Source organism: Buteo buteo, chromosome 23 (assembly GCF_964188355.1).
Source record: "Buteo buteo chromosome 23, bButBut1.hap1.1, whole genome shotgun sequence".
NCBI classification, from domain to species: Eukaryota; Metazoa; Chordata; class Aves; order Accipitriformes; family Accipitridae; genus Buteo; species Buteo buteo.
In genome coordinates this window covers 6,368,459-6,393,533 of record NC_134193.1, presented here as the reverse complement: position 1 = coordinate 6,393,533, position 25,075 = coordinate 6,368,459, and the positions used below count along the sequence as shown (strand labels likewise).

The 25,075-nt window shown below is 53.4% G+C and overlaps 3 protein-coding genes across 4 annotated transcripts; 1 reads left to right on the top strand and 2 right to left on the bottom strand.

Annotated features, from left to right (window-relative positions):
- Positions 1-4: 4 nt before the first annotated feature.
- On the bottom strand, positions 5-3,353 carry LOC142043436 (tetraspanin-18-like). Its single transcript, XM_075054602.1, has 7 exons — positions 3,255-3,353; positions 2,865-3,059; positions 2,186-2,260; positions 1,757-1,855; positions 1,375-1,554; positions 1,020-1,103; positions 5-476 (listed from the first exon to the last, which is right to left on the bottom strand). The coding sequence occupies exons 1-7, from the start codon at positions 3,309-3,311 to the stop codon at positions 429-431; spliced, it is 738 nt and encodes a 245-aa protein (XP_074910703.1). The 5' UTR covers positions 3,312-3,353; the 3' UTR covers positions 5-428.
- Positions 3,354-4,446: 1,093 nt separating this feature from the next.
- ADIPOR1 (adiponectin receptor 1) lies at positions 4,447-11,869 on the top strand. Of its 2 annotated transcripts, none has more exons than XM_075054873.1 (8): positions 4,447-4,561; positions 4,753-4,965; positions 5,832-5,948; positions 6,706-6,877; positions 7,489-7,675; positions 8,890-9,077; positions 10,491-10,684; positions 11,030-11,869. In XM_075054873.1, the coding sequence occupies exons 2-8, from the start codon at positions 4,825-4,827 to the stop codon at positions 11,156-11,158; spliced, it is 1,128 nt and encodes a 375-aa protein (XP_074910974.1). In that variant the 5' UTR covers positions 4,447-4,561; positions 4,753-4,824; the 3' UTR covers positions 11,159-11,869. The 2 variants fall into 2 exon arrangements, with proteins under 2 accessions (XP_074910974.1, XP_074910975.1); XM_075054874.1 differs by having other exon boundaries at positions 4,547-4,565.
- A 1,049-nt stretch (positions 11,870-12,918) lies between these two features.
- On the bottom strand, positions 12,919-24,057 carry TIMM17A (translocase of inner mitochondrial membrane 17A). The gene is made up of 6 exons (XM_075054875.1): positions 23,956-24,057; positions 19,678-19,777; positions 17,845-17,908; positions 16,368-16,496; positions 15,865-15,975; positions 12,919-14,557 (listed from the first exon to the last, which is right to left on the bottom strand). Exons 1-6 carry the CDS (start codon positions 23,979-23,981, stop codon positions 14,487-14,489), a joined length of 501 nt encoding a protein of 166 aa, XP_074910976.1. The 5' UTR covers positions 23,982-24,057; the 3' UTR covers positions 12,919-14,486.
- Positions 24,058-25,075: the final 1,018 nt, after the last annotated feature.

Here is a 25,075-nt window from a genome sequence, read left to right as displayed (position 1 = left end):
GGGCCGGGGAGGTGAGGTGCAGGGCAAGAAGCTCAAGAGGATGAGGAGGAAGAAGGACAGTTTTTGGTGGTGCAATAGAGCAGAAGGTGCATGGGGGGCAGGACACCCTGTCACCAGAGCTGTTTAATTATGTGAAGACCGATGGCAGATCGCAGTGGGAGTGACTTTAATGCTCAGCCTCCTGCTCTGCGTGGTTGCCTGCAAGGAATTTAGCCTGTGTCCTGTCCCCGCTCTGAGAAAAGTGAGCCAGGCCAATCCTTACATGCCTGCTGGAGCAGAGACAGGACACAGCAAGGCTCCTGCCTGCCTGGGAAAGTAATCAGAGCGCTGAACTAGAGAGCTGTGCTCTCACATGCAAGGAAATGGAGTGTCCTTGCCTGCTGCTGTTTCCAAAGCCCTTGGCTTGCCTCTGCCACACTTCGTCCTGCTCAGTCGAAGTTGTAATAAAGGCAAAAAGCAAAGAACATGGCAAAGATCTGAAATGACAGGAGTGGGGGGAGCAGGTTAGTCCCCTGCTGCAGGGCTGCGCTCGCACCTTGCTGCGGGTGCTTGCTAAAATCTAAGAGCCCGAAGACTAAAGAACCGCTGTCCTCTGCTCCTGGTTTAATTGGGCGACGGCTGTGCCCCCTCGAGGGGCTGCATGCCAGCTGTCCTGACCATGGGGGAGGAGGCCCCTGTCAGCTTCCTGGGGTCTGCAGAGAGCTTGCTGAGCAACACCCCCCCACCCCACTCCCCAGGGCCTGTGGGAGCAAAATACCCCCCCACACCCAGTCCTTTAACCTCGCTTATCTGCAGCGAGAGGTTGGCTTTATACCCTGAGACAAGACCCGCTGTATGTGTACCCGCTTTCTGGGTGTGATCATGACAGCTAGAGGCTTGGGGGGGTCCAGCCTGAGCCCATTTGTTGGTCCCTTCACCCACAGAGCACCCTCCCGGCAAAAAGAGAGCCTGTGAGAGGTGACCTGCCGCCTGCCCTGTCCCTTCCCGTCTGCCCTGTCCCCTCCAGCCCCACTCAGTACCTCAATGCCCAGCACGGCCAAGCTGCAAGTCCCAGGTACAGAGATGTACTTCTGCAGGGTCCTGCCAAAGGTGGAGAAGCAGCCCTGGGAGCAGAAGGATGATGGAGGAGATCCCTTGTACTCCCCATTGCTGCAGGGAGCTCAGAGGGCGAGACTGGGGGCAGGGCACCGTGGTGGGGCTGGATGAGCTGGGGACTTGGGGAGTCATTGGGCTGCAGAACCACGGGCGGGCAGTGTCCCAGGCTCCTGTCCCCAATGCTCAGGGGCAGAGGGTGCTGCTGCCCCGCTGCCACAAGCCTGGGAAGTGCTGGGGAAGCCGGGGACAGGGCAGGGACCCTGCAGGGTCGTGTCCTACCTGCTCATGGATGTAGCCGGGGCTCCTCTCCCGGCACTGCTCCCAGCCCAGCAGCTCGCCCGCCTGCAGGAGCCCATCCCGGGCGCAGCATGCCTGCGGCCAGGGCGTCCCTGGGTGCAGCTCCTGGAAGAGGGAGCCATTCCCAAAGTCTTCAGGTCCTAAAACGCCACAACAAGAGAACTGAAACAGAAGGGAAATGCCATCAACACAGTGTCAAAATGGGGGGGACATCACGTAGGGAGGTGATGGAGGGAGGGGGAACAGCTCAGCATGCAGCTCGGTGTCTGTCTGGGGTGCACGAGCCCCTCGCATGTGTTCAGGGTCACAGTCAGCAGGTCCTGTGGATGCTCCACAGCCCACCAGGAGCCTCCCAGCTGCTCACCGTGACCATGAGCGTGTTCCAGGCAGTGGAGAAGACCTCAGGACCCTCGTCCCCACGGTAGTTACTCCGCAGCTCGGACAGGAAGAGCTCCGGCTGGATCTGCGGGATGGGTGCCGTCTGTGAGCACTGGGGGACCAGTACCAGGGACAGGGCTGTGGGGGCTGTGCACCCACCCTAACCCCCCCCGCCCAGCGCCATGCTGGCCAGGGCACCCTCTCTCTTTGAGGGGACATGGGGATCCACTCATGGGACCCACCCACGTGGTTCTGGGCTTGCATCAGGGTGCTGGTGATGAAGGTGAGGGTGAGAAAGGACGTCCCTGCACCAGTCCCAGTCCTCTGGGGGACTCAGAGCCGTGACCCATGGCATGACAGAGGGAGGAGAGGGGCTGGCCATGCGGGGCACGGCATCAGGGCATGGGGATGGTACCTGTTTCCAGTGCACCAGGAAAAGAACACCCGCAACGAGCTGCGTGATGAAGACGAGGCTCACGAGGATGAAGAACTGAAAGGCAGTGGGATGAAGGAGTCAGAGACCAGCCCGACCCTGTGGGCAGCTTGCTCCAGCTATTCCTCCTCTCTTCTGGGGCCAGCCCTGCCCATGCCCTGCTCCCCTGAGACCGGGGGACACGGGACGAGTGCGCAGCTCCTGGGGACAGATGCCACATCTCCGAGCACCATGGCTGCAAGGCAGAGGGTTAAAAACAAGCACCGGCTGCCAGGGTCTGGGGATGCCAAAGAAATTGTGGTGTCATGCTCAGAATGGGGTTTCTAGCCTTCGCCATTGGGGGGGGGGGCTTGGAAATGCCATTCGGGACAAGCCAGCAGCCTCAGAGAGAAGTGACTCTGCTCGGTGGCTTTATAAAATCCTCTGGGCTCTAAATTGAAAGAGTCACAAGGTGGGGACTGGGTTGGGGGGGTTGTTGAGAGCTGACAGGGACAGGATGGGGAACACCAGGCTTCTGGCTCCACCGAGGACACCCCGCATCCCCCAACACCCTCCATCCCCCGGCTCCTTGCATCCCGCGAGCTCCTGCACCCTGCAGCCCCCTGCCCGCCCAGCTTCCCACATCCCGTAGCTGCTTTCCCACCCATCTCCCCCCACTCACCACCAGCAGCAGCGGCCGGCTCCGGCGCAGGGCCCCGCAGCACCCCAGGAAGCCCAGCAGCGAGAGGGCGATGCCCACGGCCAGCAGCAGGTAGGCACCCACGCTCAGCACAGGCTTGGCAGCCACAATGTCCTGGAAACCAGCCGGGTCCACGGCCACCCAGACCCCCACGCCTGCCAGGCACGTCCCCCCAGCCTGTGGGACACGTCGCAGTTATGGGGTGCAGGGACCATCCCCAGCCACCCCACGGGGACAGGGGATGCTCTAACCTCTGCTGGGGTCCCCTCCCTTGGGCTGGTGTCACCCACCCTCTTGGGCCAGCCGGAGACATCACGCTCCGGGGACAGGACCCCTCCTCCCCTCCAGCCCGCTGGGCCCAGGTGGACTCACAAACACCAGCACGTTGAAGATGAACATCAGGTACTTCATGCAGCTCAAGACACCCATGGGGACACCGGAGCGGGGGACACAGCAGCGTTCGTCCCTGCAGAGGGGAGAGCAGAGCCCTGGCCACAGCCAGCCCCAACCTCTCCTGGACCACCCAGTTCCAGCGGGACACAGGGCTGCCCCCATCCAGCAAGCAGCCCCCCAAAATCCATCTCCCATCCCCCAGCATCTCCCGCTGCACCCCCAAAAAGCCCCAAACCCCGTGTCCCCTCCAAACCCCACCACCACTCACCCTGTGGGTGACCCAGGCGCCTCCAACCTGCCCCAGCACCGGCAGTGCCTATTTAACGCCGGGAAGGTTGGAGGATCCCCCCCATCCCCTTCCCGGTTGAGCAGCCCCCGAGAAATCCCTTCCAGCGGCAGGGGCATGAATGATTGATGGGGAACAGGATCCGCCATTGTGCCGGGCGGCGGCGGAGGGCAGAGGGGAGTCTCCGGCCCCGGCTGTCGTTAGCGGAGGTAATTAAACCTCCGGGCAGGGAAAGACGAGCCGGACCCGACAGGCCGAGGGCGACCTTGGCCATCAATTATTGCTGCCGACATTTGCTCTCCGGGGCTGTCAGCAGCTGGGGAAGCCCTCGACGGCCTTCCTTGGGGACCTGCATGCGTATGGGCAGGGTGGTGCCAAGGTGGCTGACAGCCACTGGGGACAGAGGGACAGGGACGGATGGACGGACGGATGACTGGGTCCGTCCTCTCCGGCCTGGGTGCCCCTCAGGGCCGTGCTGCCCTGGTCATGGGGCCATGGCCACTACAACCACAGGTCTAAGGGCGGCGCGGGCCCGGCCCTCGCTCCGCGGGGGTCGGCTCCCCCCTCCCCGCTACGGCCGCGGGGTGCGGAACCCGCCGGCTCTCCCCGGTCCGACCGGGCCCGCCCGCCGCCATCACGGGACTCCCGGAGGTGGCGCTCCCGGCGCTGCGCGGCGCCCCGCCCCTAGGGGGCAGCCGAGCGCCTGGCCAGAGAGACGCGCGGCCGGGCTAGAGCGCCCCCCGCCGGCACGTCAGGTGGGCGATTCGCCCAATCGCAGCGCCCGGCAGCCAGCGGGGCGCGGGGCGGGGGGAGGGAAGAGAGACAGACAGCGGCTGCGGCCAATCAGAAAGCGAGACCCGCGCGGCGCCCTCCATTCCGTCCCGGGGGTGTCGTCGTCGCCGCGCGGGGCGGGGTTTCGCGACCGGAAGCGGCCCGTTCCCTCAGCGTCGCTTCCGGTGCCGCCGCCGCCGCCGCCGCCCAGCGCGGGATGTAGCGGCTGGTGAGTGAGTGCGGGCGGGGCGGGGGTGTCCGAGCGCTGCCCCCTTCCCCCGGCGGGTGGCGGCGGCCTTAGCCCCAGCCCCGCCGGTGCGCCGGGGCGGGGGGCCGGGTCCGCCTGTGCCAGCCCCCGGGGAGGGCCCGGCCTAGGGCGGCCGTCGGTTCCCGGTGACTCTCTTCTTCCTCCCTCCCCAGCGCGGCGGCACAAGGACGCGGAGGGACCTGCAGCGGCTGCCCTCGGCCACCAGGACCGACCCCGCCGCCCCCATGGCGTCCCGCAAAGCCTCCGCCGCCGGGCAGGGCAACGGGCTGGCCGCCGCCGGCCGGGAGAGGGCCCACCTGGAGCTGGCCGAGCTGGGGCCGCTCCTGGAGGAGAAGGGGGACCAAGGAGCCGCCGGCTCGGCCAGTGTAAGACCTTCATCCACCCCCCCCTCCCCGAGCGGGCAAGGCGGCAAGCGGGCCCCCGGCCGGGTTGGCTGCCGCAGCTGGCTCTGCTCCTCCGTGCTCAGCCTCTCTGCTCCGTCCTTGCGGATTAACCTAGGAATTTGCCCGTTATCCCATTAGTGGCTTGAAGGATGGAGGCCAGCCGGGTGCGTTTTGCAGAGTCCCGAGTCTAGTCGTCGCTTTGTGTCAGCGCAGAGGCTGTGAGATGTTTTGTTACCCGAACACTGATGGTCTGGCTGGTCCACGCCCTGAGCTGGCCCAGAAACTTCTCCTGTCCTGCAGGCGTGGATCTGTGATAGCCCTCTTGCAGAGATGTCAGCCGAGATGCGCTGTGTCTGCATGTCAGTGCTGTTGCTTGGAGGGAATGGGGTGTTCTCAGTCATCTAGCTGTTCTGTGGCCCTTGGGGCTGGAAACCACTTTCCCAAACCTGCTAATGGTAAAGGAGAAGAGAGGGAGTTGAGCCGGGACGGGCAGAGTGTTCCCAGCCCGGGAGGGTGCTGGGGCAGCACTGCCTCCGCTCTGTGTTGGGCTGCTAGTAGGGGTGGAGGGCCGGGTTTCCTGGCTGGGCCAAGTGGCTGTTCCAGCCTTGGTTGTAGGGGTGAAAACCCCCCACGGTAATCCCACCATTCAACAAGAATAAATCTGGGATTAGCCTGCCTGAGATGGTTAAGACAGTAGCATGTTGCATAAGCGGTGGTGACCGGCAGGTGCTGCCTGTCCCCTCAGGAAGGGATGACGCCCCAGGTGCTCTCAGAAGGGACTCGCCACTCTCCACATGCTGTTCCTCCCGTGGGCAGGGATGATTTCTTCCCGGCATTTCTGCCTCTAGGCTGAAGACCCGCCATGCCCAGCGGCCCGTGAGGAAGAGGAGGAGGTGGTCCGCGTGCTGACTCTGCCGCTGCAGGCTCATCATGCCATGGAGAAGATGGAAGAGTTTGTGTATAAGGTACAGGAGCATGTCGCGATCTCCCAATCCTGATTTTGGAGAATGAGTGAAGCCCGGATGCCCCAAGCCCAGGGCTTGGGGTGGGGGGCAGGGGCTGGGCTGCATCGCTCTTTTCTGGGTAAAGCTCCCCGGGCTCCGTGCGGCTCTGCCGGCAGTCTGCTCTGGCTCTGCTCCCAGCAGCGTCTCCCAGGAGCGGAGCAGGAAGGGGATGGCAGTGGATCGGAAGTGCTGGTGAGGGGTGGTGGTTGTGCCCAGCCATGCCAGACAAGCAGCGACCTAGGGAGCAGCCCCAGTGTCTCTGCAGTCCTCTAACAGGGACTGGGAGCACCAAGCACTGTTGCTGGTTTCACCCAGTGCCTGCACTCATGGTCACCGTGGTTTGGTAACGGTCAACCGCTGGCTGAGGGCCAGCCCAGTTCTGTTGCCAGCCAGGGCTCTCTCTTCCCTGACCAAAATGGGAGCTCCCCACTGCAGAGAACAGCTGCTTCAGGTGTGGAAGGGTTAAACCTGAGGGTGCGAATCCCCTCTGACTCACTGAGTGTGGGGAGCGCTCTGCAGGATGTGCGTGGTTTAAGGGGTCCTACAGGGTGCTGATGTTGCCAGCGCTGAACTTCCTTTCCCCAAAGAGCCTTACGGTGCCTTTTCAGCCCTGGCTGGGCTTGTTCCAAGTGTAATTTCAGGCTCCCGGGGTGAGCAAACCTGAACCTTTGGGCTTGCTCGACGCTCTGGGGGCCACCAGCAGCTTGGTGTGTTGCAGGTGTGGGAAGGGCGCTGGCGCGTGATTCCTTACGATGTGCTGCCTGACTGGCTGAAGGACAACGATTACCTCCTGCATGGCCACAGGCCTCCCATGCCGTCCTTTCGAGCCTGCTTCAAGAGCATCTTCCGAATACACACTGAGACGGGCAACATCTGGACACACTTGCTAGGTGACTAGGGGGGGCATTGGTAGCCCTCGGGCTGCAGGTGGGCTTGGCCCCCATGCACAGGGCAGCCTTTTACAGCCGGGACTTGCTCAGTCCTGGGGTCCTCTCCATGCCCAGGACCCCCCTGTGAGGATTGCATACCCCTGCCTGGTCCTGTGCATGCAGGCAGCTCTGTCACAAGGTGCCCAAGAGCTCCCGGAGCTCCTTGGGTGAAGGGAGACCAGACCACAGCGGGGCCCCAGCGCTGGGCTCAGCGACCGTTTGTGGCTTTGCCGATGCTCTGCAAGAGTGGGATGGAGAAATAAGTCCTGGGCAAAACAGGAAAGCCTCAGAGCGCTTTCCTCTGAAACCCAGGGATGGTCAGTGGCTCTTCACCCTGCGCCTGACCATTCCCTTGTCCCTAGCTCCGCTCATCTGCAGTAACAACAGCCTCAGCTAACAGCCCGCTTCCAGGCCAGCCCCAGGTGCGACTGAGCACCTCTGGGTGCACTGTGAGCAGGATATGTCCAGGGCCTGCCTTGCAGAACACAGTCAGGGCTGTGTTGCTCCTGGGTATTTGCTGAATTCGTTCACTTTCCTTCAGCCTGACTGCCCGTTTGGTGTGTTCCCTGCAGGTTTTGTTTTGTTCCTCTGCCTGGGGATCCTGACCATGCTGCGGCCCAACATGTATTTCATGGCTCCTCTGCAGGAGAAGGTGGTATTCGGCATGTTCTTCCTGGGAGCAGTGCTGTGCCTCAGCTTCTCCTGGCTTTTCCACACTGTCTACTGTCACTCAGAGAAGGTCTCGCGGACTTTTTCGAAGTGAGTCAGCACAAGTGGGGTTGTGTGGTCTCATAGGAGGTTTTGAGTTCTCACAGCGCTTCCTCTTGGAAAGTGCCGCATTCCCAAATGTTTTATCCTTGGGGGAAGGGAGCATTCACTGAATCCAGTGTGGAGCTGAGAGGGAACCACAGCTGGGTCCTGGAGGGCTCTGCCCTGTGCCTGAGAATCTTAAATCTGCCAGCTCAAATGCCTTCAGGTGGATGATAAAGACAGGGACCCTGGGAACCTGCAGCTCCCGAGGGAACACCCTTTGTGACCCTCATAGCAGTGAAGGGAGGAGGGGTCTTGGTCTCACTGGGCAGCCATGGGAAACCGCAGTTTGGCAGTTGCCAGCTTACTGGATGCTTTCAAACACTCCGATTTGGATCCAGTTTGGACTGAAACCAAATTGAAAGAAAACAAGCAGGATTCCTGGCAAAGTGGAAAGGCTGGGCAGTGGCCAGTGCCTCTCTCCGAGATCGGTGTGCAGGCTGCTCTTAGAGTTAAGCTCACATCAGCCTTCGTGGCACAGACAGAGCAGTGGCAAGGCTTTCAAATAAGATCTTGCTCACACAAGTCTGTCAAAGGCATTTACTTGGGTGCTGCTTGCTGGGAAATCTTGCCAATCCCCTTTGTACAAACCCCAGAGATCCTGTGGGATCGTGTCTGCAGAACAAACTGTGCTGCTACACCCTCAGCAGAAATGTCCTTGCATACCAGGGAAGGCACTTGCCACGGCTGCCACACCAGTGGGAGTAATGCAAGCAGCTGTGTTTCAGTGGTGAAATGGTTCCTGGATCGATAGATCAAAAGCACTTTACAGTGGAGATAATAGTCAAATCCGTATGCACAAGGACTCGTGCCTGCCATGTCCTGTCGTGGTGGTTCAAGTGCATGGCCCCTCTTGTCTCCAGCCAGCTCCTGTTTATCCCCTGCGCTCCTGCTGAGCTCTGCTGGCATCCCCAGAAGCCGTATACGTGCCCAGGCCTTCTCCTGTCCCATATTGCATTGATGAGACCCGAGTGCAGCCCTCCTCCCCTCTCTGGACATGCAGCTTCACCTGCGGGGCTGTAGCTGCCTGTCTGGCCGTGGTGACTCCACTTGGGTGCAGACAGGCTGGAGGGTACTGACACACCGTTACCAAGAGGATGCAAGGAGGGGGGGTGGATTTGGGGGCTCACCTGTGACTCTCTGTCCTTGTACCCCGACTGCAGGTTGGATTATTCAGGAATTGCACTGCTGATCATGGGGAGCTTTGTCCCGTGGCTCTACTACTCGTTCTACTGCTCCCCGCAGCCAAGACTCATCTACCTCTCCATCGTTTGTGTCTTGGGCATCTCTGCCATCATCGTTGCTCAGTGGGACCGGTTCGCCACCCCCAAGCACAGGCAGACAAGAGCAGGTAGGAGTTCTCCCTCCTCACCCCAAGTCCCCAGCCCTGGGAGGGAGCTCAGGAGGGCTTTGGGGTGGACTTTGGGAAGATTTTGTGGTGGGATGGCTCTTCCCATTTGCGAAGAGCTTTCAGCATCTGCAGAATTCATTCCCCCAGAGCACCACACTGCCCTACAGCAGCCTCTGGCAGGGAGAGGTCTTCCTCCTCTCACTGTCCTGGGGATTTAGATCCTCTGCTGAGCAGGGCCTGAGCTCTGCCTGGCACTCAGCAAGCTTGAGGTTTGGAGCAGACAGCCAGCATTTAAAAATAGCCCTCTAAGTGGTGGCTGGGTGGCCTGGGGCTGTGCCTTCTCCGGGAAGCGGTTTGGCAGCGTGAACCTGCAGCTTAGGCGGAGGAGGAAGAGGTTCCCTCATCATCTGTCCCCTGCCAGTTACACGCTGGCATGTACCTGCCTTCTTGGAGGCTGCGGGGCGAGGCTGCCTCCAGCCCGCTCCACATGCACACCCCATGTTGCCCCCGCTGCAGCCTCTGCAGATTAAATCTGCCTCACTGAGCACCGCTGAGCGTGGAGAAGCACCTCTGCCCACCGTCACCTCCCAGGGGGTCTCCTGCAGCAAAATGTCTATCGCAGCAGCATCTAGCTACCCTATGAGAGATGATGCTGAGCTGGAGGCTGGGCAGCACCACTGGTGCATGACCCACGAGACCCCCTCAGAATAGGGCAGGGGACAGTGTGGGACTGTCAGCCCCACCGCTCCCCCATGGCAGCACTGGTGTTGGTGTGCTGGCAGAGGTCCCAGCTGCCGGCTCCTGGAGAGGGCTGCTGTCCTCCCCAGCTGTGAAGCAAGATCCTGCTGCGAGTACAAGCCGCAGCCTCTGTGGGCTGGTGTCTCACTGTGATGCCGTTTGCTCTCTGCCAAACTAATTAGATGCCAGAGCTGAAAATTTCAGCCCCGCTAATTAGCACCTTCCCATTGAGCTTCAAGCAGCTTCACTGAACAAATGACTTTGGCAAAACCTCTCTTCGAAGGGATGGCTGGGGTGGCTGCATTCCTTGTGCTCGTGAGGCTTCGGTGCGATCCCAAGGGCTGGCACCTTCCAAAAGGGCCATTCCCGTAGCCAGGAGCGGGAGCTGCCGCAGCCCTGCGGCTGTACAGAGAACACGTCTGCATGGCGAGCTCTGCCCAGTGAGCACTGGGGATCAGCAGTGGTTTTAATGAGGATGTAGAGTTGTAGATCCCTCGTGTTGTGAAGGATAGATGCCGTGGGGGTTGGGTAATCCAGAACTGAGTGAGGAAAAGCTGCTGGTGCCTCAAGGAGCTTCCTTTTGCGCAGGATAAGGGTGTAAGGGGAGCTGGTGGGGAGCAGCAGCACCCTGTCCATGCTGCCCTCCCATTTGCTGATCTCTCCTTTCCACCGCAGGCGTCTTTCTGGGGCTGGGGCTGAGTGGCGTGGTGCCCACCATGCACTTCACCATTGCCGAAGGGTTCGTAAAAGCCACCACCGTTGGCCAGATGGGCTGGTTCTTCCTCATGGCCGTGATGTACATCACAGGTGCGGGGCTGTACGCTGCCCGCATACCTGAGCGCTTCTTCCCGGGCAAGTTTGACATCTGGGTGAGTGTGGGGACAAGGTGGTGAGCAGGGTGCTTTGGGGGGGGCAGCTGTGGAGTTGGGGAGGGGGTGATTGAGGGCGGTGAGCTCTGAGATGAGGAGGAGGTGGCTGAGGGTGTCCTGGTGCACTGCAGTGCATGTGAGGGCAGCCAGACCTTGAATGGCTGCTGCAAGCAGGCAGGGCAGGCTAAAGTACAGGGTGGAAAATGCTACCTGGGAGCAATGAGGGGGGAAAGAGTGGAGCTCAGAGGACAGTCCTGGGGCAGTGCAGAAGCAGCGAGGAGGTGTTCCCGGTGTTGCTTTTGTCCTCTTTGGTCTGGTCTAAAGGGCTTTTTGGCTTCCCTGCAGTTTCAGTCACATCAGATCTTTCACGTGCTCGTGGTGGCTGCGGCCTTTGTCCACTTCTACGGGGTGTCGAACCTGCAGGAGTTTCGCTACGGACTCGAAGGGGGGTGCACAGACGACTCTCTCCTCTGAGAGAACCTGATTTTAGTACAAGCTTCCTAAGTGCTTTTTAAACTCTGTCTTTGCTAAAATCAAAGGAAGACTCAAAATGGTTTGGGGTTGTTGGTTTTGTTTTTTGTTTGTTTTTTTTTAAGAAAAAAAAAAAAAGGAACAAAAATTCTTTAGCAAAGTTGTTGACCAAATCCTCACCCCCTTCCCTGCGCACTTCACTGGGGCTGAGGGGAGGTGCTGCGGCCTCACCTCCTCCAGTGTTTTACCTGCACCACGGTCCTCCGGCCTTCCCAGGCATGCTGATTTCTGAAAGCAAAGGGTGCGGGTACCCCGCTCCCAGCACAGCTGAGCACCCGCTTCCTGAGCTCACTGCCGGAACGAGCAGAGTCACGCACTACCAGGCCGAGGGCCAGAGATTTTTGCATATCCCTTGCAGCAGAGCCGCCTTGCTGGGGGCAGCTCTGCGGCCCCCAGTGCTGCTGCCCAGGGCACAGGCACAGATTTATGTAACTTAAGTTTTAATTGTCTTTGTTTGTTTGTTTTCCTTGACAAAGTAATGTAAACATAAATGAGAGAATATTTAATATTTAATACTAAGCTTTAAAAAGACTTGCTGCCACCGCAGTGTACTCGGCTCCCTCGCTGTCTGTGGTAGTAAAGGAAGGACAGTGTTTTAGGGGAATGTAGAGCTGCTGTAGTTGATTGAAATAAAAAGGTCAATAGTTCAGTGTCGTGCTGGTGGTGTCTGTCTCGTTTTTTGGGGTGGATGTAGAGAGGAGGCTGCTCGGGGTCTGGGCTGCTTTGGGGGAGAGGGCTCTGAGCACCCCCCAGCAGCATGTCCCCTCAAAGGCTGAGCAGCAGAAGCAGCTGTGAGGGGCAGTGGGATCCCTCCTGCCATGGCAGTGAGTCCAGACAGTCCCAATGGCTGAAATAAAACACAGGAAACTCTTGGGTGTTGTGGCGATGACAGAGGAGGAAACCCTTCCCTGGCTGAGCAATATGCCACTGGGCAGTGGGGCCTGCTGACTTCCCTCCTGTGATTGGCACGACAAAGGGCTCTCAGCTGGTCAGAAAAGATGCTGCAGCCTGGCTGGTGTGGGGGGAGAGAAGGATGACAGACACCCTAAATCAGAGGCTTCTCAAAGTATGCAAGAGTGACCATCCAGCACAGACGGTCAAGGGGGATTAGAGGGGAAGAGCTGATCTGAGTAAAGCTCAGCTCAGGCAGCCAAAGCCCGTTCCCTTACAGAGGAGCAAGGGAGGAGGGCCTGGCAGGGCCACCACAGCTGGTCACCAGTGGCATGTGTCCCAGCTATCCCCGGCAGGTCACTGCTGCAGGGTAGGGTTGTGTGGTGGTCCTTTTTTGAGCTGTTTGGATGTGGCCCAGCTTTAGGGACAGTGAAGGCAGGGCCTGGATGGAGCCCCTAGGGCATGAAGCAGCAGGTTCCCCTGCTGCAGATCAACCTACAACAGGTCCTGCGCACCCCCGTGTCCCACCCTAGCCGGAGTCTGCGCCCAGACAAAGCAGTGGTGGGAAAGGTCACCCAAGTGCTCCAGCCTGCTGCTTAAATAGGGGCAGATGACTCAGCTGAGTCCTCTCCCCTCCCAGCAAACCCCTAAGGACAACTCAGCAGTGCGAGAGCCAGGACAGAGAATGAAATCCTCAAGCTGCACGCAGATTTGAACAACCGCCAAGTGCTCTAATCCTACATAAAGAGTACAGGAAAACATCTAGCAATTAACACACAGATTTGGATACACAGAGGAGGCTCCACAGAGGATGAGAGCTGAGCGTAGTTCTCTCTCAAAGACCAGAGACTCACCCACTCTGCGACTGGGGAGCACTGGCTGAGTGACACAAATCCAGAAAATTGTCTTTCACGTTTGCCCAAGGAACCAGGTAAGCAGCAAAGCAAGACGGGCCTTCATGCACACACACACAGTGCTTTTGTGCTTATGGTTTTGAAAATGACACACCAGCAGCAACTATATGAAACACTAAGGTACCAGAGACACAAGTCCCAGCAGTCCTGGAGCCGTTCTAGGACAGGCCAGGGTGTGGAAACAGGAAAATGTCACTTTTACAGGATGACAGGACATAGGAGATGGTCAGCATCCCGCACGTGCATGCATGCTTTGTACAATCCTAATTCAACCATTTGTCAACCATTAGTGTGACTGTTTCAGTGTTATTTTCATCCTCTCCTCCTACTACATGGGTCTGACTTAGTTTCCTGACTAAGTGCAGAGATTGAGCTCCTTCCCAGGCAGAAGAAAAGGCATGAAGCGGCTCAGATAATATTACTCAAGTCTTTTTGAATACAGATGTTCTATCAGGAACTGCCAGCAAGTAATAGTATTAACTAACAACAGAAAACGTCACTGGATATGATTTTTTAACTGCTGACAAGAGGGAACATGCCTCCACAACTGGAGTTTAAGAACAAAAACATGGAGCAGATGTTTCAAATCGTGTTTAGGACTGGATCTGAGGTGAAAAGGCAAAAGGCTGCGCTGGCAGCAGGCATGCAGGTGCAATGCTTCACCCTCCAGCCCCACAGGCCTACATGTTTTCTGTTGGGGACTCCTACGCACATCTCACTGCACTTTTCTAGGACGGGAAGCTGTCTGGGGTGTTCCCCTGCTGCGAAAGCCAGAGCAAGCAGCAGCAGAGGTGAAGAATTAGTTTGCTGCCACCTCTTCCTAAAAGGGGCTCAAAGCCTTGTGGGTTTAGAGGAAGTCAGAGGTAAGCTGCAGCCTGCAGATCCACAAAAGGCAGATTCTGCTTTAGCCAAAGAACTTAGGCTGCACTTAGGCAGTAGCATAGAAAACAAAGAACAGCAGTGAAATATATGTTTAGCTGGAAGTAATTTTCACTGGCTTGCACATTCTCCCAGTAATATTCACTTTAGGATTGGAAAACTGTGTGGAGATGAACTCTTTTCCTTAAGCTGAAATATGTGTAGCCACCTAAGTCCGATGGGGAAGAGGCTAAATTCCAGCTGCGTTCACTGTGGATGGTCAATGCCACATCCCAGGGAAGACTCCAAAGACTTTCACTTCAGTCCATGTCCAAAGGACAACAAGACTCCATTTGGTCCTTGTCTTAATTCTCCATGTATTCTATCAGACATGTATTAACATTACAGCAATGGAATCTATCATGAATAAATAGATCTGTCATCTTCTAAAAGTTCTCCTGTGCAGTTTTACACTGGCAAGTGCTGAAGGTCCTCTTGGCATGGTTTGTGTAAGAGACTACCACTGGTGTAAAGACATACCGCATCTTGGTCCTCCAGCATTTTAAACTACAGCTCAGGTACAACGTGAACTAGGAGAATGAGGATAATCACTGGTATTGTCTGTAGTCGCCAAACGGAGAGGGCTGCAACTGGGAGGGGTCATCTGAAAACTGAGGGCCTGTGAACAAGGCAAGAGAAAAAAGGCAAATAATAAATACTAAAAGACAAGAGATTCTTGTCACTAACAGCACAAAACACATTCACAGCGTTTTTGTTTGTATAAATCCCTCTTAAAATTAAGCCAATAACAAGACTTTACATTTGATTTTTTTTAATTCAAAAAAGTTCAAGAGCTTTACACATTGACAAGAGCCTCAGCCCAATAAGGACCATATTTTTATCTCTTTTACTAACAGGGAAATGAATCAGAGCAGTGAGAGGGAAGGAAATATTTTCAGTCACCTAAAGGAGCTGGAAACCTATGCCTTATTGCCCTTCAGTTGAACTCAGCCACTCTGTAAAGGTTTACCCACAGTAACTTGCCCGACAATAAAGCAAGCCAGTGAAATGGAACAAGTCATTGTGGAGTCAGCTTCCCAACTCCTCTTACTGACGTTCTGCTGGAGGGAAGCAATACATTTACTGTATGCCAATTCTAGAGAGAATAAACTGTAACGGACAGATGATACCCTTTCTCTAAAGCAGATTAATTTTAAAATGTCTTTGGATTAAGAACAAAAATTGTTATAATTTAGATTGAACAAAGAACATCCGTGAACAAACCTGAGAGAGGAAGCCTCTCAGGAATTAGTGGCTTGCTACTAATCCTTTCAACACTTGTGCTCTTGTCTGTATTCCACTCAAAATAAGGTGGGGCGATAGAGGTATTTTTGCACAGGCAGGTATTTACACAAGTGGTTACCGAGTCAGCTAACTGACACCTCAGCTTGTGTTTTACTTGGAAAAAAAACAAAGGGATGTAGTTTTTGAAGCAGTTTAGAAAAATCAGACCACCAACACCCCTCTTGGAAATCTTTTATCTGTATCTGCCTGCTGATCTTTATCACCTCATTTAAACCAGGGTTACCCACACATCTGCACAGAGACCATAGCTAGCCTGCCGGCATTATCCCTCTTGCCCAAAACTTGCTGCTTGCTGTTCCCCCAAAGCGGTTGTGTCACCCACCACTGACTCCAATACTGCTGCCACCACCTGACAGGTTGTGTGGCTGCATCAGGGGACTGGGCAGAAGACAGGGACAGCAGGGATGTCCCTGCTTTCAGCCATGCAGTCTCCACTCGCCCAGTTGATGATGCTCTTTTGTCAGCAGCAACATGCAGCTCCTCCCTGACTTTCTGCAGCCTTACAAGCTGGCAACCGGCAGAGTAGATTTACTCTGTGATAAGACCAATGACTGGAAGAGGTACATTAGTAAAGACTGCACTATAAAAGCCTTGCGACACCATAGTCTGATGGCTCCTTACCGTTTGAAAACTGTGTGGAGGCAAATCTTGTTAAGAGAATACCCGCTCCTTCAATTAAAGCTAGGAGAATTCCTCCCATCGCAGCAGATCCGACCATGGCAACAGGTCCATCTAAAAATAAAAAGCACAAAACAACACTTTTTACTTCTGTGATGCATTACTTTGCATATTATAGCTCTCTTCCTTTAGTTATAATCTCTCCTATAAGCAGACTCAGAAGCAGTAATTTTGCATCCATTAAGCCTCATTAGCATCACCAATAAAAGGATAATTACTGGGCAACTCCCCCCCTCTTCCTCAAGGAAACAAAGGAACACCGGTAATGTCTGAGAACATAATTATTACTTTCATAAGCACAGGACAAAAGTTTCAGATTATCTTTCAATTTCTCCAAGAAAGTAAATTCCAGTTTGGGTATCACAGACTGTTGCTTCACTATAACAATAAGAACTGTACATTTAGAATACAGAAGTTTTTCAATTCCATTTTCCTCAGTTTCTTACTTCTTGCAGCTAATATGGCTCCAGTCAGGGCCCCACTTGTGATTGAATTCCAGGGATCTTCTTTCCCTCTCATTCTGACCATACTGCAGTCAATCATCGAGAAGAGACCTCCCCAGACAGCAAAGCTACCTGTTAAAAAATAAACAAAAAACAGTTTAGAGAAAGCAGACAAGCCAGCCATGCTGCACCCATATAATCATGAGATGGTCTAGTATGAGTGTGCTTGCTTTCAGACATGGAAGTATACTCAAACCCACAAAGAAGCAAACATAGCTTAAAATCAATACTGTGAAAAATTCTCAACTTGCCAGGTGACACACATATTGCACATGCACGTACATACACATACATTCTATATATACTAATCTCACTAATTTATATTTAATGACAGGAAGCTTATCAAACAGTAATTATAATGGAACTTCCATTCTAATAAAGCCAGATTAGCTCAGGGAACTTTCAGATTTTTCACTTGTTAAACACATTTCCTCACAGAGAATGATGCAGAGTAATTTCGCACCTTATCCTAATCCTGCTTCTGGCATCTCAGAAGATCGGTGCTGATCGGTATTGTATGACAGATGCAAAGAGACTGCGACAGTTTTCAGAATGCAAATTCTGAAGTTTTTTAACAATAATGTATATCATAAATGAAAAGAAATATTGATCTCCAGACTCATTTGGGGAAAACTACTATTTAGAGTAAGTTCAGCCCTCCTTAATTTGAGGGGTCTTAACACCTTATATCAACTTAATAAAAAACAGGAGGTGGGATTCCTCTCTGCACAGCCACTACAGGCTGCAGCCATAAAGCCTTTTCAGTCTGTGGCACCAATTTCTTTAAGTAGTTCTGCTGCAGTTGATGTTTCCGTGCTCAACGCCACCCTCCCATTTTCTCCTTCTGTAATGCATTAATTCAATTTGCCTGTCAGAATGGCATAATGGCACAGCACAGTGCGTGACCACAGTGTGACCTTTAAGAGGTCACGACATCATTTTGACTCAAGCTGCAGTTTTGTGATTTTTAGACTTTTACATGCAAAATTCACTTCATAGAAATGACTGAAATTTACCTAGCTGACCTCAGGGGAACAGTCTGAAATCCTACCCAAACCCACCCATCCACTTCATTGTTTCTCCAAGGTTGATTATTTCTTTTCATGAGTCAGTTTTGCTTATTTTAAAACCCTGGGCACAATGCACAGGCCCCCAGGCAGCTCTGCACAGAGCTGGTTAAAGTATGACAAAATTATTAACCCTGGCTTATCACTCCATGAACACAAGCACGCTTCCTCCACACCTAAACTAATTCTGGATGCACCAGAATCGTATTTACTCATTGCTTGGACCAACAATCCCTGCTGCAACACAGCTGGCCCACAGTGCAGGTGTCACTGCACTCGTACCACATTATATTCCCAAACTCGGTTATCTACCAACAGCCAACTGACTGCAACAACAATACAAAATTAATTACCTCCCAGTTGTGGAGCTCTTGTTTTAATAGCTGTCAAACTTCCCCGCAGCCGGTGGTTTACACCCTACAATAAAAGAGAAACAGTTAAAATAAGAGTGAAGTCTTACAGCCAATCTAACTGTATATAGCAAAAACTTGCCACAGGCCCAACAATATTTCTAAGCTCCCTCAACAGCTGTGATAAGGAGCTGACAGAAACTGCATCTTACACATACTTTAGTATTTATTACTCCCTTATAATAGACCTGTCAGCTACAGAAATGAATTACAGCCATCAGGCATTAAACAATTTGAGTTCAAAGTTTGTTTTGACTGGCCTAGTGGGGATTGAGACATTTAAAGGAACACTTTTAGCAAGATAAGCATATTTATTTTGCACATGTATCATTTCTTTGTTCCTATCTGATGCCCGGTCACTTGACACAGTTTGCACACAGGATACCAGTGGAGCAAACAGCAGCATCAGGTGCAGGTAACCGCAGGGAGCAGACTCTGTCCATGGAGAACAGGGAAACCTACCCAGAGGAAGACTGCCAAAGTGCTGCGTTACTGCAGGCTGTTATATTACAATTCCATCAGTACTCTATCTATTCTACTACAACCACCTCAAACCTGTCGCAGATGCCCACAGACCAGGAGCACTGTGCTCGGCTGGCAGCAGCAATCTCACTAGCTGTCCCAAATTTAGTCATTCCTGCTGGTCAAGTGGAGTATTTAGCCCTTGTCTCATCAGCTCAGTCTCTGTAGCTAAGAGAAGCAAGCAATTCAGCTTCTAAGTGTAGCGCTGAGCCTTCCAGAGCCTAACACTAAGCATGTCATCCAGGAGCCCACAGAAGTATGACTAGATATTTTCCTACACTTTAAGAAGATTTAAAGAACATACACCCAAGTTATATTTTCAATAAAAGCACTCAGAAGTGTGGACAATAAGTCTTGAGCAAAATTAAGCATGTAGTTAAGCATATAATCCTTTTCAAGTTAAGTGTCTGCAGGATCTGACTAGTTTGGAAACAGTTATTTACAAAACTTACCTCAAACTGATGGCTTATTAAGAAATTTTAGGCAAACAAATTGCCACATAGTAACACCAAAATACACTCAAAAAAACCCCTTTTAATTGGAGCCCGAGAAATGTTTTAAAGCAAAGTAGAAATTGGATCTTAGTTTATCAAATGTCTCTACAACAGGTTTATAGTCAAAATTTTGCAGTAGAAATCCTGAAAGTAAAAACTGACTTGCATCAGCTAAACTTCCAACTTTCATGTTTATGCACACATCTGCATTTAAACAAAACCTGACTATCAAAAAAATTCAGCTAATAAAAAATGTTAATAATTAAAAAAGAGATTAATTAATTTCTGAAGGAGAAAAAGATTCTTCCTTTGAGTCTTTCCATTTCTTAAAAGAAAGGGAGAGGGGGTAGGCCAGAAGAGGAAGAACAGCCCAGGCTTCACAGCTTTACATGCAGACAGAACCAAAGGCTGATCAGATCAGCTGAGACAGTTATATTCTGCTGCAACCTCCACTTCCCCATCCTGAGGGAGTTGTCCCTCAGTGAGGGAGGGCAGCCAGCTGCCAGCATTCCACTGCTGCCATCAGATCAAACAGCGGGAAGCAGAACTTTTACCCAGAAAGATGAAGGACCCATGTGGACCCTGAGCCGTTCACCAGATGTAGCCTCCTGGTTTGGATTAATGACATGCAGGCCACTAACCAGTCCCACTCCCTGCACAGGGATTTCTTCTCCTTTACCTTCGGCTGGCCAGATTAACTGTTGAGGGCCAGAGAAAGGAGGACCGCACTCTGAATGCACTCTCAAATGACTTTACTTACCACTGGGGAATTTCTGAACCCCTTGATAGCTTGGAAAATGCCACCTCCTATCGCTCCCATCGTGAAAGCACCTCCGCAGTCATCTACTATCCTCCAGGGACTATAAAGAAAAACAAAGATGAAAATACTAAATTCCATCATGTTCAACTGTAATGGATCCACCACTCAGGCCCTGAGTGCATTCACATTGGAAATTCACTGTCAATACATGTGTCACAGTATCCAAAACTGGCATGAAAATCAAGCCTGCCAGCTGTATCGTCTCACATCCAGCTTGCTGCGCAGACATCAACAAAACACACACACAAGTAGTATTACAGCAAAACAAATTCAACCTTTGCCAACAGTCTACCAACCTGTCTCCCTAGAGTGGTAAGCATCAAATTATACAGAAGAATTGCCTGAACTCCTCACACAAGGCAGAGAAACGTATTTCCATCATGGAAAATTTCTGTGGAATTCCAGCTCTGTCCTACTTACGTAGCGTAAATAGTTTTAAATTTACTGTTCTCATTCTTGTCTTGACCTACAGAAAACTTAGGTGGCAAATTCCATGAGACTCATTTCACAGTTGGCACAAAACACCACTTTCCTGAATTACTCATGCTTTTCATTAGTTCTGATTATTGAAATGAGAGACTTCAAAGTCATCTTTTGTTAAACTGGAAAGATTTTTCCTGATGCATCCAGGATCTTTGAAGTTCATTCAAACAAAACACAGATCTAGTCAGAGGTCCAGAAGGCCACGATTCCTGCCTCCAACAATACAGCACATCGAATGTTTCCGACCAGCGAGCAAAAGCTTTGCAACAGAAAGAGCACCTTCCTCGCAGCAAACACTTTCAACACCAGTGAGATAAGCTTTAATTTGGGGTTCAAAACTGCTGCCAAGCACTAGAGCCTTGTAACTCTCTGCCACTAAACTGAACTCCTAAACCAGGTGAGCACTAACCTGCTATTAACCTCTGTTGCCACTGCTGGTAATTTCAAACCATAAAATAACAAAGTTATTTTCGTTCTTTCATTTTATACCAAAATCTTACAGCTGAAGCCAAGCTTCAGATGATTATAGCTCCTGCACTGGTAATAATCACCAAACGTAGCAAAAAACAAACTACAGCAACATGCAGGGTCACAAAACTGAACACTATGGCAAGCTCAGTGTTCACATTAGCAAATCACAGATATGAGCATCGATGTGCATTTCTGATTTCACTCTGAATTCCACATTTCTGTTTCCCTACAGCATCCAGCTCCTGCACTTGAGAATACATCTTCATTGATCTGTTTTGAATCTGCCACTTTTCTACTTCACAGAATATGCTAATGCTCTTCTGCTGTAAGGAGTGAAAAACATCATCGCTTTTCCCCAGACCCCTCGCTGTACCACATATTTTGTCACGAGGTGGTGGTTTTTTTCTTTCCTGAAAAAAAAAGTCTAAAATTTGCAGTCCCTCCTCCTACATGTTCTCCCAGGCTCCTCACTTTCATGACCTACTTCTGAATCTCTCCCCACCTCCACAGACGCTTTAATGAGAGAGCGCAGCCAGCTCTGCACACCTTCTAACCAAAGGTAAATTGTTGCTTGCACACGTGGCATTATTCGCTTTCTTTGCTTTTGCATCCTGGCATCGCCTGGTTGTTCCAAACACACCAGAACCCCACCCAAATGTCAGCACTGATCTTCCCCAGTGACAGCGACATCCAGGTCTCAAATCCACACTGATTCAGAAAACAGTGGGAGGATTGTACATTATCCCACCATGCATCACCCTTCTTTTTTACTGCCCTACCTGTAACATGCTTTCATCTCATACTCCTTACAAATCCCCTCTAGCTTTGACTAAATTAAATAATTTAGCCCCACTTCACATTTTATTTTCCTTCCCCTATTTCCTACATTTAATGATCAGGAAAAGGTTACAGGCACACTGTTGTCAGAGATGCCAAGATGAAAAGCGACTAAGTCTTTCTTCTCAGGGTTTTTTTTGTTGTTTTGTTCTTCTCCATATCTCCTGTCCAGATTTTGATCTACTCTGTTATGAATAAAACATCTCATCACAACTCTCTTCCTTCGTTAACTTGCTAACAATGATCTTGTTAAAAGGCTTTCTAGAAATCTAAATAGATTATGTAAAGTGGTCTTCCTTTACCCACAAGGTCAAAGAATTCCAATTTAGCAAATCATGACTGTTCTTTACAGAAGCTTCGTTAATTAGACCCCAATCACAGAATGCTTCCCTAGATTTTTTTTCCATTTTAACCCTGCTTCAGATGTCAAGCTCATTAGCTGTTACCTTTGGGGTTCTTAATTTTCCTTTTAAACCACACTCTAAGCCTCTGCAGAAGCAGCTTTTAAATGAGAAAACGTCTTTGATACCAGCACAGCCACTTCATATGTCAGCTCCTTTGAACTCCCAAATAGAGCCGTGTGCATCTGAAAGCCGACACAAAATACCCCACAGTCCCTGGCAGTGCTTGACCTCAGCAGAGGAAAGAATCAGAAGAGAATAAAAGAGATTATTCCATTATTAATTTGGCATTTACCTACAAGCTTAACGTTACTGTTAATTGTTTCCCTGACTTTAAGGGGAGCCCTCACACTAGGGAAAGGAGGTGCTCACTGCTACATGCAAGATAAGGTCAGATCCCTACTCCCGATAGCAACTGAGATCACTTAGGGATACAGAGAGCAGAGGCCAGGACTTCAGGGCAGCAACATACCGGCTCAACTGACAGGAGAGGCTGAGGATACCCCACAATTCATATACACACCCAGAGGGAGCTGCGATGCCTTACAGCACTGTTTGGCTTGATAAAAAGAGGAGAGGGTGGCAGGGCCAGCAAGGTGAGGAAAGCCAGCAGGCGCCAGGCCAGCTCTGCCTGCCCATTAGCCAAGACCTCCCTTAGAGGCGAATCATCCGCCTCCAAGCTCCATGGCTGCCTGCAGCTCTCCTAACGGCCACAAGAGTCAGAGGCCACTGCGTTTTAAATAAACAAAGCTGCCTTTTCTCAGCGCCAGCCTGACACCAGCTCTCCTGCAGAAGGAGCAGCACTTCATCCTCGCTGCTGAACCGTCGTGACATACCAGCCTGAACAGCCTGACCTCTGCCTCCCCCGTCAGCCGTTCCGGCCACTCCCAGTACAGATGAGACTACGCAACAATCCATGATCCATGTTTCTAACAAACACTACTGCAATGGAAATTACAGCAAGGTTCTACAGTGTCACCTTCCAGTGAGGTCACACTGCTCCCAGAAACAGCGGTTCCCAGGGGGCTGAACCCCCCCCACCCCACGTTGCTTGGGGGGGGGGGGGGGGCGGAGATAAGAGGGTGACCAGCAGCAAAATGGGACAAAACAGTGTGGGGCCCCCGACAGCCCCCCTACAGCTTAGCAGCAAAATGTCCCTATTGCATGACCCTGCTGAAGGGAGAATGAGATTACCCGGAGCCCACAGCAATCAATAAATAAATACAGGTTTTTTTGTTAATGTCCCAAACTTTGTGCTGTAGAAAGATGGAGTTGATGTTTATGGAGAAACTGAAAACGTGGCAGCAGAGCAACCTGCAAAGCTTCTGGAAAAGCCTCGTGAACAGTCACCGGTCTCTATTTGCAGAGGCGGGCAGCACACTGCATACTTAATCCTGTACCTAGGCTTTCATTTAAATGGTTTGTTACTACAAATAAAACCTTTAAGTTGCAACCAGCGAGGCTGTGACGGTTTACAAAGACATTACCGAAACACGACAGGATTCAGATGCTGCCAGTTCGGCGGTAAGGCTGCCTGCACAGCCCGGCCGGTGAGCTCCCGCCTCACGGAACCGGGGGAAGGAAGGAGCCGGGCAGAGTCACCGGGCGCTGGGGGGACCCTGAGGGGGCGAACCGCCGCCCCACCAGGGACCCTCTGCCCAGGGGCTGCAGCCCACAGAGGCCCAGGCCCAGCGCAGGCCTCAGGGCCTAGCCGTCACGCCGGTACCTTCCCCCCCCTCCCCCGCCTCAGGGAGGCCCCGCCGAGGTCGGTAACCGGCGAAGGCTTTGGCTACCCAGGCCCCAAATCACCGGCAGCCCCGGCCGGGCCTCCGCGGCCGCTGCCCTCAGCCCGGCCTCCCCCTCAGAGGGGCCCCGCCAAGGTCAACCCACTCCCCCGCCCCCACCGGGGAGTGGCCCCGGGGAGCGCCGGCCCGGCCCGGCCCGCTCCCCGCTGCCCGCTGCCCCCCCCCCCCGCCGCCGCCGCCGCCGCCGGAGCCCACGGCCGCCGCGCGCGCGGGCCGCTCACCAGGGCTCACGCGCGTACTCCTCCATCTTCGCAGGCGCCACCGCCTTCGCCCGCCTTCCCCCGCCGCGCGATTGGCTCGCCGCCCCCTGGCGCCGGCCAATGGGGACGGAGGGCGGGACTAGGCGGTGGGGTGGGAGGCGTGCGCGGAGCTGTCTGCGCATGCGCCGTGACTCCTTGGCCCCGCCCCGCCCCGCCCCGCCAGGGGCTGAGCGGCAGCGGCTCCGCGCTCCTGCCGTCCTCGGGCACTGCGGCCTGCGCCTGTCCCTGTCCCTGGGGAGGGGGAGAGGGCTGGCTGTGGGGGCCCCGTGGGAGCGGGTCGGGGGGCTAAGGAGAGACTCCGGTGCAGAAAAAAAGCACCTAACGCCTCTGTTAGGGCTAGGCCCGCGGCACTCTTACAAAGGCATGAAAGAAAAAGCAGCGTTTATTTAGCCCTCGGATAAGTAGCGCCTGTGGTAAAAACGTGAGCAAACCTGAGGGGCAGGCAGGGGTCGGCTCTGCCCATCCTTGAGACTTAAGGCAACTGATCTGTCTGTAAATGCATCCCGACAGAAAATGCTATGAGCGCCCTGGCCGTGGAAGAGGAGGAGAACCCGGCTGAACCGGAGGAGGACGCCTGCCCAGTGACGGAGGGGTCGGTGCAGGGCAACATGCCCATGCTGAGGGCACCCATCCCACCGGAGCTGCTGAGACACTGGGGAGCAGGGCCCACCTCGCTCCTGATGCTGCTGAGTCAGCTGGGCTGACCTTGAGGTGTCCCTGGGGATGCTCCTATGGGCCGGGTGATGTGGGCAAAAGCTGGGCTTTGAGGTCCCCCTCAAGAGACAGTGCCTGCGAGAGGGGAATTCTTCAGGGAGGCTGGGAAGGCGGAGCTGAAAACCAGAGAATTAGTCTCTGTGCTGGCAGCAAATGCCACAGCAGCCTGCAAAGCCCCTGTAGCCTTTCCCCACATGTTTGCAATTGCTCTAAGTTGTAAATTGCTTATTCTTTTCACGCTCCTGATTTAACATTACACACTGCGCTCCCTTGTAAGGGCGGTAAATCATTCAGTTGCAATAGACAATGCAGATTGTGGGCCAAGGCACTTAACTGCTCTAATAAATCATGGGCTGAAGCAATGGAA

Excerpts from the sequence above, each read along its gene's own strand:
- TIMM17A (XM_075054875.1), bottom strand. The coding sequence starts at position 23,981 with ATGGAGGAGTACGCGCGTGAGCCCTG. Across the intron at positions 15,976-16,367 it reads AGCCATATTAGCTGCAAGAA|ATGGACCTGTTGCCATGGTC; the intron begins GTAAGAAACTGA and ends TTTTATTTTTAG. Across the intron at positions 14,558-15,864 it reads CTCCACACAGTTTTCAAACG|GCCCTCAGTTTTCAGATGAC; the intron begins GTAAGGAGCCAT and ends CCTTGTTCACAG.
- ADIPOR1 (XM_075054873.1), top strand. The coding sequence starts at position 4,825 with ATGGCGTCCCGCAAAGCCTCCGCCGCCGGGCAGGGCAACGGGCTGGCC. Across the intron at positions 5,949-6,705 it reads TGGAAGAGTTTGTGTATAAG|GTGTGGGAAGGGCGCTGGCG; the intron begins GTACAGGAGCAT and ends GGTGTGTTGCAG. Across the intron at positions 10,685-11,029 it reads CGGGCAAGTTTGACATCTGG|TTTCAGTCACATCAGATCTT; the intron begins GTGAGTGTGGGG and ends GCTTCCCTGCAG.
- LOC142043436 (XM_075054602.1), bottom strand. The coding sequence starts at position 3,311 with ATGGGTGTCTTGAGCTGCATGAAGTACCTGATGTTCATCTTCAACGTG. Across the intron at positions 2,261-2,864 it reads GCCGGCCGCTGCTGCTGGTG|TTCTTCATCCTCGTGAGCCT; the intron begins GTGAGTGGGGGG and ends ACTGCCTTTCAG. Across the intron at positions 477-1,019 it reads TGGCCGTGCTGGGCATTGAG|ATCTTTGCCATGTTCTTTGC; the intron begins GTACTGAGTGGG and ends CTGTCATTTCAG.